Source organism: Larus michahellis, chromosome 5, assembly GCF_964199755.1.
Source record: "Larus michahellis chromosome 5, bLarMic1.1, whole genome shotgun sequence".
Lineage (NCBI taxonomy): Eukaryota > Metazoa > Chordata > Aves > Charadriiformes > Laridae > Larus > Larus michahellis.
Genome location: NC_133900.1, coordinates 81,645,561 through 81,663,279, shown reverse-complemented (window position 1 = coordinate 81,663,279; position 17,719 = coordinate 81,645,561). Strand labels below are relative to the sequence as shown.

The following is a 17,719-nucleotide window of genomic DNA, read 5'->3' as shown; positions in this document are numbered from 1 at the left end:
TTATGTTAAATTTCAGTTCAAAAAACTAAACTTCATTTAAGCGTTGGCATCGCCACCTCAATTTTCTGCACCAAATTTGTCCCAAGGAAAGATTCTCTGAGACAAATTTGAAAACGGGAAAAATGTAAGCTATGCTTGATTAGATGAGTGGTTGCTGCAACAACACTATAGATAAAAAGTATTTTTTTTAAAAAGCCCTTTCAACTAGTGCTTCAGTAAGGCAATCAGTATCCAAGCAGTATGGGAAATTTTGTAAACTGACAAATCCCTTTTTAATGATCCTGTATTTTAGACATTTGCTACTTTTACTTTACTGTTACTGGTATTGACACTTGTCTTCTCAGGCTAACCAAAGCTCCACTGCAAAACCCATGAATAGAAATAAATAGATGAATAAATAGAATAGAAATAAATAGTGTAGCCCTACAATCCAGAGGTTCTCGCCCTACCGAAATAAAGCATAAACCACCATTTTTCCACTGCCAATGTTTTTTTTACTTAAAAAAAGGGTTGATGGTGGTGTATTTTTCAAGTGTTTAGAATTCCCTCAGCAGTCATGATCTGTTTACAGTTGCGCCCTTCTTGATAAGAATCATTACATTTTCCTTCCCTGCAGTTGTCAGAGCCAAGGCCTCCCCGTAAGTACCTAGACTCTTGAAATGACCGTGTTCCAGACATTATTTCATATGAGAAAATCGTTTAACAACACCAATTACCTTTCAAAGCAAAGAACTGATACAAAAGTTTCCAATGCAGAATATTTCCCTTGAAAGTAGACTTCCAAACAAACACGTTTGCTAACAGAACCAGAGGAGATTCCTCAGATATCTTCATAACAGTGTGTGATTTATAGGCAGATTAGGAGCTGAAAAATTAGGCATTTCACAAGGTTAACAAGTTTGCTGTTACACACAGCAACACTACAAAAGCAAGTTCTTATTTGTCCTTTCCCCTCCCTAACTAATCTATTCAGATAAATTGTCATGGCAACTTGATTTATACACCAGGGGTACTAGCAAAGACAAGTTGAACTCCCCTTGGAGAGCTTGTGAATAGAAAAAGCCCTGCCCATCCTGATGCTGGCAGAGCCTGAAGCTAAACAAATGCCCTTCCCTGCTACAGGCTCACCGTGTACCACCAGAGCAACCTCTCCCCGCAGTGTCACTCCCTGCCAGACACTCTTGCAGCCAGGAGCCTCCAGTTTACGTCAAAGGCAAGACTGTATCGTTTGGAAGAAGTCCTACCTTGTGTATTTTACTAGCCTGTACTAAACACGAGCTGAGTTCAAAAAGAAATCCTGACTTTTGGAAATAAAGAATTCTGTAAGAATTAATAGTATTTTCCTTATTGAAGAAGCACATATATTTACCGATTGTAACTCGAGTGTTTCAGTAAAAACTGCAGCTTCTTGTTGGATGACAGCAGTACAGACCGCGTTTCTTTCAGATCTCCTCAGTCTCTTCAGAAGAGTGAAAAGCACAGAACAAATTCAAATATTTTTTTCTTTCACTTGCAGTCGCATTTTGTGTAACCTTTTTTCCTTCCTATAGGAAGACGAGCAGTAATTTTGCAATATATTTAGAGAATTTAAGAACTGTACTAACATGCTGTATACAAGCTCTCTTGACATAGGGAGTAGCATAAACCCTTCCACTCCACCAACTGAAGTCCTTACATGACAGCCACATAAACTATCCTGTACTGACTACAGAAGTTCTTATCTCAGCACCACCGAGATACCATCCAACGTCCCTCTCGCCAAACACCGTACTCAGTGCGTGCACTCTTTCAAAGAGATGCTGGACTTGCTGCACGTAATGAACATAATGGATATTCTCCTATGACTCTCAGCAGCTTGACTGACCCTCATATTAATGATAGACACAGCTACCCCGAAGAACACGTAAACGTACACCGAAAGAGGGAAGATATAATTCTTCCACCCATTTTTAAGAATGCTTTCTTTGTAATAGAAAATCCTTTGCAAATTCTTTGCACTTAGAAGTGCAGTAGGCAACACACAACTTAAAAAAAAATAAAAATAAAGACATACCACAGCAGATAAATAGGCATTTATTAAAGTTCATCTCAAAACAAACAAAAATTATAATGGACATTAAGGCATCTTGTATTCAGTAACCGTTCATATGGTAGAGATGACTTCTCTTTCTGATACAAGAGAGCAAATTAGGGGGAAAAAAAAAAGTTCTCTCAACACCTTTGGCAGTATGCCGACTTCTTCCCACTGTTCCACCACTCAGTCAGCAAACCCCTCCAAGGAATGCCCACTTCTCCAATGGAAGAGCTACAGAATCTCAGCACTCACCGAGACACATGCAAGAAAGCACTTTTCTCTGCCCACAGACATTCGACCTTCTGTAAAGATGCAGACTGGAGAAAGCCTAACAGATGGATACCGCAGAGAATAAAGAAGACACACTCCTGCTGTAACCACTCATTTTTGAGCAGACTAGAGTGTTTGGCCTTGCTTTTGCTGGCATTTACTATTTCAGCCAGTAACTAGTGAAAACGGGACCACAGAGTCTAGTCTGTATCGCAATGTAACAATTTTTATGTTCTCCTTCTACATTCACATTAGATAAACAAATGACAAAGGTCTTGTTTCCATGGAATAATTTATTTTGATGAATTATGCTGTCAAGTGACCAATCACTGTTATAGTGTTTTTTTTCTTCAATTGGACTAAGAACATCAGGAAATGTTTTACAGTATCATCGGGTTCACTATAACAGGATTTTACTACAGAGTAAAATATAAATTAATAAACACTGCATATAGCACTATCCACTGCACCACATTGGCTCTCTATATCCTTTGTCACATTCTAACCTTCCTTTAAGGCAAGTTTGTTTGTTTGTTTTTCCAAAGATGACCACATAGTCTCTAGATAAACTTCTGTGACTAGGTTTGCGAGTTAGGAAATTGAGCTATATAAAATGTTTACTTCAACAAATACGAAAGTTATTAAAAGAAAGATGGTGACCCAAAATTGCACTGTATTAAAAGGTGGAGTTTCCTTGTACCAAAGTCCTTTATTCATCATCTTTAGAACCAGTTTTGCTTAACTATAAAAGAGACACAAAAAGAAAGTATTCAAAGTTTAGACTGACATTCCATTTATTAGGAAACAAGAACAACATTATCTCCATCTTACACGGAACACATGTATATTTAATTAATAATACAGACTGATTGTGCTACTGAAGAGACTGAAAAGCATCAAAAATTATTTCTTAAGCTTAAACGCTAAATAAGCTTATTTCCTGAATGTGAAAGTTGATTCAAAACAAAACAAACAAACAAAAAAAACCCAACACAAAACCCAAGAAAAACGTCAGGGTACTGTTTCTATTTAATTTGAAGACTCCACCACCACGATAAAAAAGATGAAGTAATGAAAAAAGTACCTCCACGCACCTCTGAGAGAATTCCCATATAGAGATTTACACAATACAAAAACAATCACTAGCTTACTCTTTCTCTCTTTTTAAAAGCTAAGTTTATAATTACTAAATGTAGTGCATCTATTGTGAAATCTATCTGGAATCCAAGACATCCACTACAAATAGCCACTTTTAACTCAGAAGCATCTGCCTCAAACCACCATCATCATTTACTTCCTCATATTTAACAACTGGAACTGGTGTTAGGTCTTACACCGAGAACTACTTATAGTTGCACGACATAAAATCATTTGCTTTCAAAATTGTCAAGCAGCTATACTGATTTCCACTGAATCAGCAAAGACAAAAGGGTGGAAGAAATCAATGCTGAGGCAGCAAGTAGAAAAGAATTATTCACTGGAGGAGCTGTGGCAGTGAATGCTCAGGCTTGTAGGAGACAGCAAGGTGCTCCCACTTGGAACGGCTCCCTTTTTCTGCTGACTTATCCATTGCCCTCCAGAACCTGGCAGCACCACTAACTCGATTTTACATCTTGTTGCCATATGAAGACAGAATATTTGCAGCAAAGCTAGCAAAGCTCTCTCAGCATAAAATTAAAATTTAATTGCTCAATAAATAAAAAAGAAATACTAACGCAACAAAGCTCTAAGAGGACTCAAAGCCCTTCTGACTCTAATATTCAGAAGGACTAAGCATTTTAGAGCCCTTGAGAAATATGTAAATTAGAATCCAAAATGAGCAACTGTTCTTGCTATTTCTTGCAAATCTTTTTAATGTTAAAAAAGATAACTTGAAAATACTTACATGCTGGACGCACATAGAAATGAATAAGACACCACAGTAAAATCCAAACAAAGTTAGGAAGAAAAGCAAGAAAAAAAATTGGATTAGTTTTCTTCAGATAGAAGTACAAATTATTTTTAATATATATACGTAGTATTTTCATAATAGCACATATAATACAGTTATGTTACCTTAATTACATCCACCCAGTTCCATCCTCGCGGAAGCTCCCCTTTGTTATCTGCAGAATAAGAAGGTTTTATTTTCAACACACAAGCCAAGGGGAGTCGTTATCTTTCTTTAAAATCAACACACAAAATTCTAAAGATCCCAAACCCTTTATTTCTCCACTACAAAGTCATGAGGACAAAAATAGATATTAATGTCTTAAATACATCTTCAGAGTAATTCTGTTTAAATAAAAACACTTCAGTCCATCTGACATTTAATTTAGAAGGCAACTCCAACACGACCTGGGCTGACCAGAAATGATGCATTCTGTCAAAGAACAAAATTTTACACAGCTTGTCCTTTATATGGTCAACATTTAATCTGCCAATTATATATTAGATTAGGTAAGTTATATGCAGAAATTGCTATCACAGGGTACAACTTATTGCTGCAATAGGATAGTATTATCCAGATCATTATTAAAAATTGAGGTTGAACACACAGAAGTCATCAGCAGGATTAGCTGAAATATTGAACACTTTTCAATCAAAAAACCTACCACTTGATTGAAAACATAAAGCATCTGCAGAAGCACCTCCTTTTTGAGGAATACAAACTAAATTAAATGTTTTATTTTGGGTTCCAAAACAAATAGTTTGATGTAGAAATTACATTTTTAATAATGTGAATGATTTACAAGGGCTCATCAACAAAGCATGTCTTTTGTTGAAAGTGAATTTTTAGAAGTCACAAATGCTCTCCTCCCGCAAGCATTTTTGAAGATTTCACTTTTGTCACAAATTGAAATAAAAAAATAAAACAAAACCAACGACATCTTGAAATCCCTACTCTATAGAAAGTTGTTTTGACCAGAACTAACATCTCAGGCAAGAATAATTCATAAAAAAGAAGGAAAACAGAGACCACAGACTTACAGTAGTTAATCTTATGACTACTGATTCCGACGCTAGCAAGATGTCACTGCTATAAAATTTGGATTTTCATACTGCTCAAACAAAACAATATTATCATGAACAAACCTGTTTTATCGGCTAGTTTTCGTTTCTGGGTTTTGGATAACTGCTCCTTTTTATCTTTTTTCTTACTTGTTGGTACATCAGGAGTTCCAATCGCAATACTATTGCTTACTGAAGTCTGAGAAGGATAAAAATGGTTGTTAATATTTTGCATATTAGCTTCACAGATACCTCTGTGTGTGATTACTGAGCCTGAAATACTGACATATCTTGACTGTCAGAAAGAAGCAATGCTGTCAGAAGTCTGCAGCTTTTAATCAACATATAATCATGACTGTAGTTTTAAAAAACATGTGTTGGGGACTGGAATTACTCCCTTTCAGAATTGCAATGGGCTCCTCTAACACTTTTTAAATTCAGTCATGGAGTGCAATTTAGTCTGAAGGGATTCAAGCTTCCCAAACATGGACACCATTCCTCCTTTCTCAAAGCAAATCCGCAGCACCACAACGGCCAATAATGTCCTTACACAACACAGAAGCCACAAATAGACCTAGCCTGACTCATTCAAGACCCTGGAGGTGCACTTATGCAATCCACTGCATCCCAGGAAGGTTGCAGTAATTTGCCCCCAAGCAGACGCTTTTAATCTGTTTCAGCTCTCTTTCTGCTCCAAGTCTCCGTTTTTATATTACTCTGTGGGACAGAACTGCAGCCCACAAACATTTCGGTATAACAGCAAAATAACAATTAAATATAACAATTCTGACACCATACTCTGTGTGTCACTGTTTGCCACTAACATGTTTATATCCAATACACTGATTAACAACTTAAAGACAGAGCTATGAAGTATTTAGAGCTGTAATAACCATATTTCACAGTTTTAAAAGCAAGAGATTAAAATCTGAATTTATCTACTTACCACAGTGTTAACAGGCTGATTTTCCATGAACAACTCTTTATTATCTTTGGCATATTCAAAAAGCGTGTATGTCATAGCAGTTCCAAGATTTGCTTCAACTTCTACCATTAACTTATCCAGTATACTTCGTTTAATAGCTGCAGATCTAAAAGAAACCATAAAACTCAACTATAATCTAGACAGATGAAGAAAAGCTTGTCAACAATGCTAGGGAGTGAAGCCGTCATAAATACTTACATTGTGTTGTTGAAGAAAGCATCCATCGATATGACTGGTGCTGTTTGTGGATATGTTTCCGGCCAAGAGACTTCTATTAGAAAGGCTTTGGGATCGCCATTTTCACCTATCTGAAGGGAAAAGAAAAACTTTATAAATCAACAGTTTCCAGTCACTTATTAAGCATTACAATGCCAATATGCAAGTCTTTCACGTCTTTAAGACTATTCAAATTCCTTAAGATAACAACTATTTTCATAAAGTTCTCAGTTAGAAAACAAAGCTGTTATCTATAAAATTCATTAAATTTATGACATCAACATTAACCTCTATCCTGCAGTTTTTATCCTAGGAAAAGCAGCAGAAACATTCAAAGCTCTCTTTATGTTTGTTTTTTTTTGTTTGGTTTTTTTAATTGCTTTGTTTTAAAAGCTACTTTGTAACATCTGCAAGACAAATATTATACAACCATATGCAAAACCAGAAAACATGAAGCCTTCTTTTTTCCCCCCATGCATCCAAGCTCAGAGCAATATGAAAACAAACCACAACCCAGGTTGAAATAAAGACAATGATAAACTAGTGACCTAAGATAGCAAAAACAATAAATAAGAATTTAATCTCTACAGATATTTTATTTACATCTCATCTCTACAGATATTTTATTTCAATATAAGAAACAATGAGTAGTAAATGATTTAAGAAGTCAGCAGAATGAGACTGGATAAAAAAACCTAACATAAAAAAGACACACTTTAATATAAATAATCATGCACATCCAACCAATTTAGTGAACCCAAATTACATATACATTCCTTACAAGTATGTTAAATAAAAACCACCTTTTAAAAAAAATTTAAAACTAGTACAGCTACTACTAAAGGCATGCTATACAAACAGAAACAACTGTTTCACACAAGGGATTTGGAAGACTAGTGCAAAGTTGGTTGAATCTGTATTCTAAAACCGCATGAAAATTGTCCCTTATTTCCCTCATTTTAGAATAGTCAAAATGCAACATCATCAAATTATGCGGAATGAAACACAGCCAGAAAAAAAGCTCTAATCAAGGTAAGGCTATTGTACTTTGAAATTAAAAATGAAGAAAGAAAGAAAAGGAAAAAAAGTTGGTGCTTTTTTAGTTACAGTGTCTGTAACTAACATTCATGACTAACTGACATTCAGAAGCACCTGTTTTAGAGGTGAAATAGATAACAAACAAATAAATCGGGAATCTGCAACATTTATCAAGACATCATCTACAGTGTTGCAGTCCAGTTCCCATGGCTGCCACGAGAACTGGTGGCAGGGTTTACAGAGTTCTTCTCTCAGGAAATCACTGTCCATGCACTGAGCAAATCCGTACAGACAGCTGCGCGACCACGCTCCTCCTTGCCACTGCAACCTACAAATTGGGTAGCCTTACCTGATAACAAAACAGGTGTTTTGTATGTAAGACGTGTGCGAAACAAATGAGGCTAAAAAAAATGGCATACTAATTCTTTCGACCTTCTCATGCACTTACTTGCACTATGCCTTCTTGTGATACAAATTCTTCTTCACGGGAAAGATGCATGATTACTTTTGCCTGACACTAAGTTTTACAATATTTAAATTGAGTTCTAACTCCTGACAATTATGTTTTGTCTAATAAAAATTAGCACCAACCAAAGCTAGTAAAATGTGGAATGATACACTGTAGACTTGTATGCATGTCACATTTGCTCTTTTCAGGAATTTAAATTTACTAATAATGGTCCTATCAGTGAAGGAAGGCTGCACTTACATGGATGGGATTCAAGTGCTATTTATTAAATCGACTTATCTCATTACAATTACTGATGCTATTCTGAAGTTACTTGAGAAGTCACAAGGTTATTTTAGATGCCTCCTCCTCACGACAGGGACATGGCATTGTCAGAAGTCTCCCTTCTGTCTCATGGGTGCCTAAGTTTTCAACTTCCAGGTCTTTAAATCTGAGAAAGCAAGCAAGAATTTCATGCCAGAATCTAATCACATATCTCAAGCTCAGCACTCCCTGTATGTCTCTGCTGAGCAGACGATTGTATCGGCGCACATGCTCAAACTACTACTACTACACGTCAACTGCCTCTGGACAAGAAACTAGAACCCTGTAACTGAGCAATAAGGGAGGCTCAGAGTTCTACATATAAAAGTGTCTATAAGTGACATTTCTGACCAGTTAGTTTAAGTATTACTGTGCTGGCTCCTTCAGCCAGTTCGACAGTTACAGTTATGCAGTACACAGATGTGTTAAGTAGGATGCCTGGCTAAGCAATAATAAATATTATGCTTTGTGCTATCAAGCATCATCGTACCAAAGATCCTAAAACAACGGCCTATGGATCTAGCCTTTTGGCATGGTTTCAGTTGGGATAGAGCTGACTTTCCTCCTAGCAGCTGGTGTGGTGCTGTGTTTTGGATTTGGGATGGGAATAGTATGATAGGGCACTGGTGTTTATAATTGTTGCCAAGCTCTCAAGGCTTTTTCTAGCTCCTCACCCCACCCCACCCGGAGCAGGCTGGGGGGGGGGCACAAGAAGTCAGGAGGGGACACAGCTGGGACAGCTGACCCCAACTGACCACAAGGATATTCCATGTCATGGGACATCATGCTCAGTGTATAAAGCTGGGGGAAGAAGAAAGAAGCAGGGCAATGTCTAGCATGATGGCATTTGTCTTCCCAGGTAACTGTTAGGGGTGATGAAGCCCGGCTTTCCTGAATATGGCTGAACACCTGCCTGCCCATAGGGAGCAGGGAATGAATTCCTCGTTTTGCTTTGCTTGCATGTGCAGCTTTTGTTCTACCTATTAAACTGTTTTTATATCAACCCATGAGGTTTTTTTCTCACTTTTACTCTTCTGATTCTCCCTCTTATCCCAATGTGGGGCAAGTGAGCGAGCGGCTGCATGGTCCTAGCTGCCAGATGGGGTTAAGCCACACCACCTTTACTACCCATCAAATACCCGTTTGTTTCATAAAAACCCTGGTATGCCAACTACAAGGCAGCAGAGGAACTTCGAGGGGAAGCCTGCACAGCAGCGACCCGCAGACCTTCACCTTGCCTTACCCTGTACTGGAAGGAAACGGGGCTAAGCTCCCTGAAGCACAGGTCTCCCTCGTAGATAGAGCGCAGCGCCTCCAGCTCCATCTGCGGCAGGGAGCAGAGAAGGGGGTTACCGACACCAACACCAAGATCACACCCAACCGCGAAGCTGTGAAGGGCACCCCCTGTTTCCCGCCCTCCCCCCGGCCCGGCACGGCCCGCCCCGCTTCTCCCCACCTCCTCCTTCCCTCCCGCTCCCCGCCACCCGGGCCCACTCCCCTCCGAGTCCCCTCTCCCTGCCGGGACCGCCTCCCCGGCCTCCCGGGCCGTCTCCCCGTCACGGCCTCCCCACCGGCACCGCCTCCCCAGCCTCCCGAGCCGGCTCCCCCTCACGGCCTCCCCTCCCGCTCACCTCCTGGTCCTCGTTGGCCGCCATGGCGCGCGGAGATCCCGCCCTTCCCCTCAGGGTGGCCGGGGCGAGGCGGGGCGGCCCCGCCGCTGTCCCGCCGGACACACCTCCCCTGAGGGCAGCACGGGTCACCCAGGCTCTCGCTGCTATTGGTCCCCTCTTCCTGTCGTCACCTCCTTCTTGTCTTCCCATTGGCCGGCTCCACTGGTATCCCCTCTCGTTCTTCTTTATCTAACTGGCTCCTTCGCCAGTGACGCAACCGCGTGGGTCCTCTCTGATTGGCCTGGCTGTGGACCGGAGGCGCCGATTGGTAGCTTCCGCTGTCCGTCCCACGCTCGCTTCCTGAGGCGGCGGCCCTCCCTCGCCCTGCCCGCCGACGCCTCCCGTGACTGGTGGCGGGGCCGAGTCCCGGCGGTGAGTGGTGCCCGGGACAGGCCCAGTGCCCTGTCAGCGCCTGGTGGTGCCGCGGGGAGCTGCCGCGGCCAGGGAGTAGTGGCCGGCCTGGGCCGCGGGGAGCTGCCGCGGCCGGGGAGGAGCGGCCGGCCTGGGCTGCGCTGAGGGCTGCCGGCCCGCCCGCCGCCTCGTAGGCCGCCTTGCCCGGTCTCAGGATGACCCCGACGCAGTGGGACTTCCCGGTGGAGCTGTGCTGCCGGCCTATGGCGTTCGTCACCCTCACCGGCTTGGACGTGGTGTACAACGCCGTGCACCGAGCCGTCTGGGACGCCTTCTGCGCCAACCGGAGGGCCGACCGCGTCCCCATCTCCTTCAAAGTGCTACCCGGCGACCACGAGTACCCCAAGTGCCGGACCAAGGTAGCGAGCGGCCTGTGGCCCGGCTGCTCCCCGGCCCCTCGCAAAAAAGCCACCGTCAGGCCCCGGGGGAAGGGGGGTTGCGGAAGTCGGTGACTCCCTGACGGGAAGGGCAGTAGCAAGGGGCTGGGTTGAGCTGCCTGGTTTACCGAGCAGTCCTCAATGCCTAGTAAACTTTATATATACGAGCCTTTAATGCTCAGCCCAGCTTCTGTTGCGCCTTCCCCTGCTGTTGGAGGGGAAGCGAGGGGAGTTTGAAGCCTGAGAAAAATTGTCAGGGCTAAGGGCGCTGTGACAGACTGCTGTGAATGCATGGGAAACCAGGGTGTCTTAGCTCGTAAGCCAGAAGTAGAGAAAGCCAGTAGACTTGTTTCTTAAAGTACTTGCTGTTCATTTACTCAGCATTGAGCTGCCTGGTTTACTGAGCAGCCCTTGCACTGCTTAACGCTAAGCCTGACTTCTGCTGCCTCTGCCCCTGCTATTGGAGTGGAAGCGGAGGGAGCTTGAAGCCTGAGAAAAATTGTCAGGGCTAAAGGTGTTGTGACAGAGTGCTGTGAACACATAGAAAACCAGGGTGCCTAAGCTTGTAAGCCAGAAGTAGAAAAAGCCAATATGACTTGCTTTTTAAAGTACTTGCTGTTCATTTACTCAGCTTTAAGGTATGCTTGTAAAATTTGAGCTTTAACGAAACCCAAAGTCTAACTGTTCATTTATTCAGCATTAAGGTACGCTTGTAAAATTGGAGCTTTAGTGAAACCCAAAGTCTGACTCTAGAGAAACTAGATATTTGAAACTGGAGTATTCTGCAGAAAATATAAAGCCTTTAAGCAAAATTCAGCAGAAAGAATATCTCTGCTCTTCTTTCTGTTTTGCAATGGCAGTTAAAAAGCAATGTCAATGGGTTTAAGCATTGGAAAACTACATAATTCTGTGGTGCTGGCAAGCATCAGGAATACTAACTGAGTTCTCCTTGCTCTGTTTGAGAGCCCCTGAAGAGCCCCCTTTTAAAATAAACCTAATTTTTCATGAAGGTGTGTGAAATGTGCCTCTGAACTTGACCTTTTTCTCCAGTCTACCTGAAATCTGCTGTTCTTTGTTGCTGTTATCTCAGGCATCAGGCCCTGATGCCAGGGAATGAGGTGTGTGCCTTACTCAATAGGAAGCAAAGACTTGAGGGGAAGAATGTTAAAGGGAAGATAACAAACATATCCACAAATGACAAGAATGTAGAGGCAATTCCCCTTCTCCTGCTATGCTAAGTGGCTTTTGTAACTTGCTTTAATAACCTCAATGTTTTCAGAGGACATCCTATGAATGGTATATTCCAAAAGGAATCCTGAAGACTGGTTGGATGAACAAACACCTGAATTTGGTTCCAGCACTTGTTGTGGTGTTCTATGAACTAGACTGGGATGAGCCGCAATGGAAAGAAAAACAGTCGGAATGTGCCACTCGAGTTGAAATTGTCAGGTAGGGTTTTTTCTCTTGGTTCATAATGTGCTACAAGCTAATGGTAAATGTGAATTGCAGAATCCTTTTTGCATTCTAGGATATATAAATATATTATTGTTTTCTTAGACACAAATTAAGGGTAACTTGAACTTTGCTTTTTGAAGTACAATTGACAGTAAAGAAACAGTAAAGTAAAAACAGCCCCTGAAACTTTGCTTGCTAAACTCTGCACAACCATTTTGTCCCATCTGAACAAAGAAGAGCGCGCAGCATTCTGTGGATGATGCAGCATGCTGTTGTGTTTGGTTTTATTTCTTAAATAGCATTCTTTCACTGCTTTCATCTAGACTGAAATCTCTTTTTTTTTTTTTTTTTTTTTCCTGATTATTCACAAATAAGTGAAACCTTGACACTATGCTGTTGTTCTTGTTTTAGGCAAAGTTTGCAGGGAAGAAACACAAAAGTTGCTGTGGTTCTAATTCAGAAAAAAACACCGTTACCTCCAGGTACTAGAAAACTCTGTGCACAGTTGCGGTGATCTCATTTTTCAGGAGGCCTGGCGGACTGAGCTATTGTTTATCACATTATCTGCAGTTTATAATGTAATGTCATCTATGTACAGTATGTGCATTGTGTCTGTGGGAAGGTGTACAGATGGAAAGAGTGGTTGACCCTAAACATTTGATACTTTTATCCTTAACTTCTTCCTCTGAAGTCCAAGTCCATCTTTTGATACACAGTATAAAAAATGGTTTGCCTTCTTGTAAGCAAGTTGCATTTTAAACCTTGCTTTAGATCAAGAAAAGATACAGAAGCAATGAGAATTTAGAGGAAGGGTGTTTGGTACCTACAGAAGCCTTTTAGTGTGACTCAGTTTTGATCAGCAACATTTTGGAGTCAGATGGAGCTGTGAAATGGGATATGTTTTATGTTTCTGTAAACCTGCTGCTTCAGCCGTAGCTGCTTAGTTCCTAGTGTCTGGCAAACCATTTTTTGACTTCATTTTTTCTCTACCTGCTATATATGTTTGTCTTTTCTGGATGCTATTGTATTTCTCAAGCCACAGGATATTTAATGCTGTGAGAGAGATGAAAAGCTTATGTCATCTTTGTAGGTTGTTGCTAGCTAAGCTACTCCTAGAAAGCTTCTGTAATGTGTTCTGGATGAAGCATGTAGTACTCTGAAAGAAGTAAGAAAGAATATGGTCTTAGTTTTATCTATATTAGATTTTTCCATACCTTGTACTCATCAAGCTTTTGGAGTTTAACGTTGCAGCACCACACGCCGCTTACTCGCACTTTCCTTGTCTTTGCCAGGGGAAGATGTTATTGCATCGGAGAGGGCAGCGGCTTTATGTAATGCTTGTGACCTTTCTGGAAAATCCCTCTTTGTACTTCCACATACTGATCACCTTGTTGGTTATATTATAAGGTAAGTGACTGTAAAACACTGGTTTGCGCTGTTTGCTAATGGAGATGTTGAGAGAGTTGATAAGTTGGGATGCCTGCAATGTGGTACGCTCATTGCAGACCAGCAGTGAGTGTTTTATCTGTTTGGTGGAATTCTTCAAGTTATTCTGCAACCTGATGAATTCAACACAGCTCCCCTTTCTCTGTGAGGCTGAGTAATGACTGTCAGAGATGTTGCTTTTGAAGAAACATTATTAGCTGTCCCAAGACGTTCCCTTCCTCAAGTTGGATAGAGGCAAGGTGGGCTTTTCTGCCTCTACAGCGGTTTTGGCCCTGCTGGTTTGAAATATTTTTCCCTACAAATGTTTCATTAGGTGTAATTCTGTATTAGCAGGTCTTTGCTTTTTTTTTATGCTCAGTGGCATTTTTCTGGTTGCAAATGTTACATCTTTGTCATTTTTTGTTTCTTGTGCTTTCTGTTTTAGTATTTACAGGGAATGCGGCTTGAAATAAATTATAAAGGCCTCTCAAAAACAGAACAGAGGGAAAGGAAGATAGTCTTGTGTAGACCCAAAAAGAAAGGCTCAAACTAAGGCAAATCATGGTTTATTAAAATTAGTTTTAATTTTTCCAGACATGCCCTGGGAGAGGAAGGGTCTTGGCCTGAGAGACTAATTCTTCCTTCTCTCACCCTCATATTCACACATAAACAGTGAAGTTCTCAACATAAATCGAAGCTGTTATGGTATCCGCTACTAGAATTGATCAAAATAAAGTAGCCATTGCTTCTGTTTTTTTATATTTTGCTCAGTGTTAACGAGGGAATGTTTACCATGTGTTAACTAGTGGAAGCCTCTACAAACTGCATATAGCTGCATTTTGATATGAGATTTGCAACTGTCTCCAAGTTTGTGAACATAAAGCCCTATCATTAGGGATTAGTAGCTTTCAATGCACATTTAAAAAAAAAAATTGAGCATGTAATAATGTCAGAATTCCTGTTATTAATCTTTTTGTTTTGATATTTTTAATTGAGATTTCATAGTAGTAAAACAATTTTTTTTTTTACCCCTTGGACTGGCTTGTCTTTTCTTATACGGCTGCAATATACTGCTAAAATAAGTATGATAGGTAGACTTAATTTATCTTGTCTTCCTTTTGTGACTGAACTCCTAATTAATAGTTGCTGTCCATTAGTCTGTGCCGTTGTTCTGCCCATCCTCTGTTGGGTGACGAGCAGAACACAAGTTGTGACCTGCCTCAGTCAAAGTCTGCAGGGATCCCTTCTTGGCCAAATCTCAGAACACGTGCTTCATCCTTTATTTCCTGCGTGCATTGCCTGGATTCTGGTCTTGTTCTAGTTGATTTTACTTATTTTAATATGATCATGCAGCATATGCTTCTTAGATGCTCCTCAGCCTCGTACACGTACAGGTAGCTGTTGATGTTTGGACAGAATGATGAAACCTGGTCTGTGCCCTCATAATTTTATTTACTGCTATTTTTTCCTTCCCACTTGTCCCGCCACAGTCCAGCAAGTAAGATCTTGACCTGTTCAGACTTATCCGAAGAGCCTCTGCAAAACTTGCTTGTTTTGACTGAGGCGTCTCTCTACTTCCTGTTGCCTTGCAAAATCTGAACAGCTTATCCTCAGACTTTCTCATGTTAAATACTAGAGATTGTTGTATGAGAAATCAATATATAAAGCTTTCAAACCTACTTGTTCTACTGTGTGTTACCCCAGTGAAAGGTTTTGCGTGAAGAGTTTTTTGTCTGCAGACTCTTACGCTGTGTGGTAACTTAAAGAAGAGTTTAGTAATACTTCAAGCTACTTTGCCAACCCTAAAATAAGCATGTTTAAAAATAACTTATTCTGAAAAACTTCAGAATTTCTTTGTATGTGGGAGAAACTTAATGAAACTTAAGAGCAACTTTGTTGCAGGTTGGAAAATGCTTTCTATGAGCACGCACAGACTTACTATTACACAGAAATACGAAGAGTTAAATCTCATAAGGAGTTCTTGAACAAAACCACTCATCAGGTAATGTTACTGTATTTTTTAAATACTGTGCAAGTTATATTGCATGTTAAAACATGAAAATGAGGGTTGTTTGTTGCTTAAACACTTTTATTTTCCCCTTCCAACTTGAGATGCCTTCTTTCAGTACAGAAAGTAAAGCTGGTTTTATTTTCTGCAACTTAAACTTTGATTGGTTTTGTTCTTTCATTTATTTGTCTTCCTCATATTCCTTAGAGGAAAGGCTACAGGAAGAGCCACAGCGCAAAAATGAAGTTCTCGTATTTAAAAAAAAAAAAAAAAAAAAAAATTCTAATAGACCCTAATAATAATAAATAATTCTAATAAATTTTTTAAAAATTTCTGTATGTGGGAAGTGCTTCCCTTCAAAGTTCAGAACTTAAACTTGCCCTTGATTTGGCTTTTAGCTTTTGCTTTTCAAATTATTAAATATCTGCTCAGACATGCAATGTTCTGTTGCAATTGCCAGCTTTCCTCTCTGGGAATCAACACTGGTGTAGAGGTTTTGGGGTGTTACAAAGCCTCTCCTCTGTATCGGGTGAAAGGCTTGGAATAGATTAAATCTGTTGAAAGATCACTGCTGCGTCATGGTGGCAGAGAGAACCATTAGGAAACAGTTGCATAGTCCGTTTTTCAAGTCAACTGCTATATTATGTGAACCTCTGAGATTATCACCTCTGTCTGCTTTGTAGGTAGCAGGTTCGGATGTTTGTGAATGATGTACACTGATTATATTTTGCAGCTTTTATTTGTTAGACACCAGTTCAAAATAGCATTCTTCAGTGAGCTGAAACAGGATACGCAGAATGCTCTCAAGTAAGACTCACATAATCTTCCCCCACCCTCTATATCCCAAATTACTGCTAAGCCATAGACTATGATAAATATTTTTGAATGCAAAATTTCTTAAACATGTACGTAAAGGGTGAGTTCTTCACTGGGAAGAACACTCTGATTGGAAGGCTGTTTTCTGCTGTCAACAATCCTTTTTTTAAGTTTTATTATCTCGTATGATTTAACTCTGATTTAATTATTCCTGCATAGAAATTACAGGACTGCCTATAATCTTGTGCATGAACTGAGGGCTCATGAAACAAACATGCTGGAAATCAAGACCATGGCAGGATTTATAAACTACAAGGTAACAAGTGCGCTTGTAATCTTTCACAACCTTTACTTAAAAAATAAAAAAGTTGATGCATCTTTAATGTGTAAATGTTTAAAAGTTCAATTTTATATTGCTTTTAAGGAGATGAATTACAAACAGCTGTCAGTGGAATGCCAGACTTGCGAAGACTTCTGAATTCCACACAAAAGAAAGATCCTTAGCTGAATTTTGAGAGTGTCTTGAAGGACTGGAGTTCATATGAGATGCAGTCATCTGGAAGACTAGACTCTCTTTAACTCTCACTCTGTGCAGGGGGGATGAAGACAAGGGTTGCTTGTTCCTTGACTATTTTTGTCATCTTGCAAAGCTTAAGCCAGTCTAGTTCAGTTCCTGCTTGTTAGGAGGAGGAAAATAACTCTTTAAGAATCAGACCATACTTCTGTGGTATTTTGGGGGGTTTTAGGTAAAAGAAAACTGTCCCACCACTTACAACAATCCTGGAGTTGGACTCCATCAAATTTTATTTGCAGACTGCAGGCTTCAAAGATAATGATCCTCCCTAATGGCTTTGCAGTTCCATCTTAAATTTAGCCTTGAGTTATGCACTCTTCCGTTGATGACTTGGGGGAGAAGGGGAAGAAAAATAACATTAGGTGAAATAGGGGACCACATGGTTTCGAGTGTAGTACATTATGGTTTACATCTGGTTTTCTCCCACTGTCTTCTATGCTATTTGAGCTCATCAGAAATATGTAAAACTAGTTTGTTTGTGTTTTTGCGAGTGGCATTTTTGGTTTGTGTTTTTTTTGTTTTTCAAAGCTAATCCTTAGCGGCCTAACACAGTTTTTTTTGCTCTTATTTTGATTTCTTCTAGATCTGTCGTCTCTGTTTTCAGCATAATACTCCACTGGATGCAATTGCTCAGTTC

General features: G+C 40.3%; 2 protein-coding genes across 3 annotated transcripts in view; one reads left to right on the top strand and one right to left on the bottom strand.

The window, feature by feature from the left end:
- Positions 1 to 2,057: 2,057 nt before the first annotated feature.
- RWDD4 (RWD domain containing 4) lies at positions 2,058 to 10,126 on the bottom strand. Of its 2 annotated transcripts, none has more exons than XM_074588356.1 (7): positions 9,978 to 10,126; positions 9,590 to 9,670; positions 6,519 to 6,628; positions 6,282 to 6,426; positions 5,420 to 5,534; positions 4,400 to 4,449; positions 2,058 to 3,086 (listed from the first exon to the last, which is right to left on the bottom strand). In XM_074588356.1, the coding sequence occupies exons 1-7, from the start codon at positions 9,999 to 10,001 to the stop codon at positions 3,054 to 3,056; spliced, it is 558 nt and encodes a 185-aa protein (XP_074444457.1). In that variant the 5' UTR covers positions 10,002 to 10,126; the 3' UTR covers positions 2,058 to 3,053. The 2 variants fall into 2 exon arrangements, with proteins under 2 accessions (XP_074444457.1, XP_074444455.1); XM_074588354.1 differs by having other exon boundaries at positions 2,058 to 4,232; positions 9,978 to 10,113.
- A 211-nt stretch (positions 10,127 to 10,337) lies between these two features.
- Positions 10,338 to 17,719, top strand: part of TRAPPC11 (trafficking protein particle complex subunit 11) — a 27,086-nt gene continuing 19,704 nt past the window's right edge. Inside the window, 8 exon segments of the mRNA XM_074588352.1 lie at positions 10,338 to 10,786; positions 12,084 to 12,253; positions 12,671 to 12,741; positions 13,552 to 13,666; positions 15,587 to 15,686; positions 16,426 to 16,499; positions 16,728 to 16,824; positions 17,666 to 17,715. Of these exon segments, the coding sequence (XP_074444453.1) occupies positions 10,583 to 10,786; positions 12,084 to 12,253; positions 12,671 to 12,741; positions 13,552 to 13,666; positions 15,587 to 15,686; positions 16,426 to 16,499; positions 16,728 to 16,824; positions 17,666 to 17,715 (881 nt within the window). The 5' untranslated portion in view covers positions 10,338 to 10,582.

Bases quoted from the DNA above. Each gene is read 5' to 3' on its own strand.
- RWDD4 (XM_074588354.1), bottom strand. From the start codon at position 10,001: ATGGCGGCCAACGAGGACCAGGAG. The intron at 5,535-6,281 runs GTAAGTAGATAA...TATCCTTCTCAG, and splicing joins ATCAGCCTGTTAACACTGTG to ACTTCAGTAAGCAATAGTAT. The intron at 4,233-4,399 runs GTAACATAACTG...ATGTGCGTCCAG, and splicing joins ACTGGGTGGATGTAATTAAG to CATGTAAGTATTTTCAAGTT.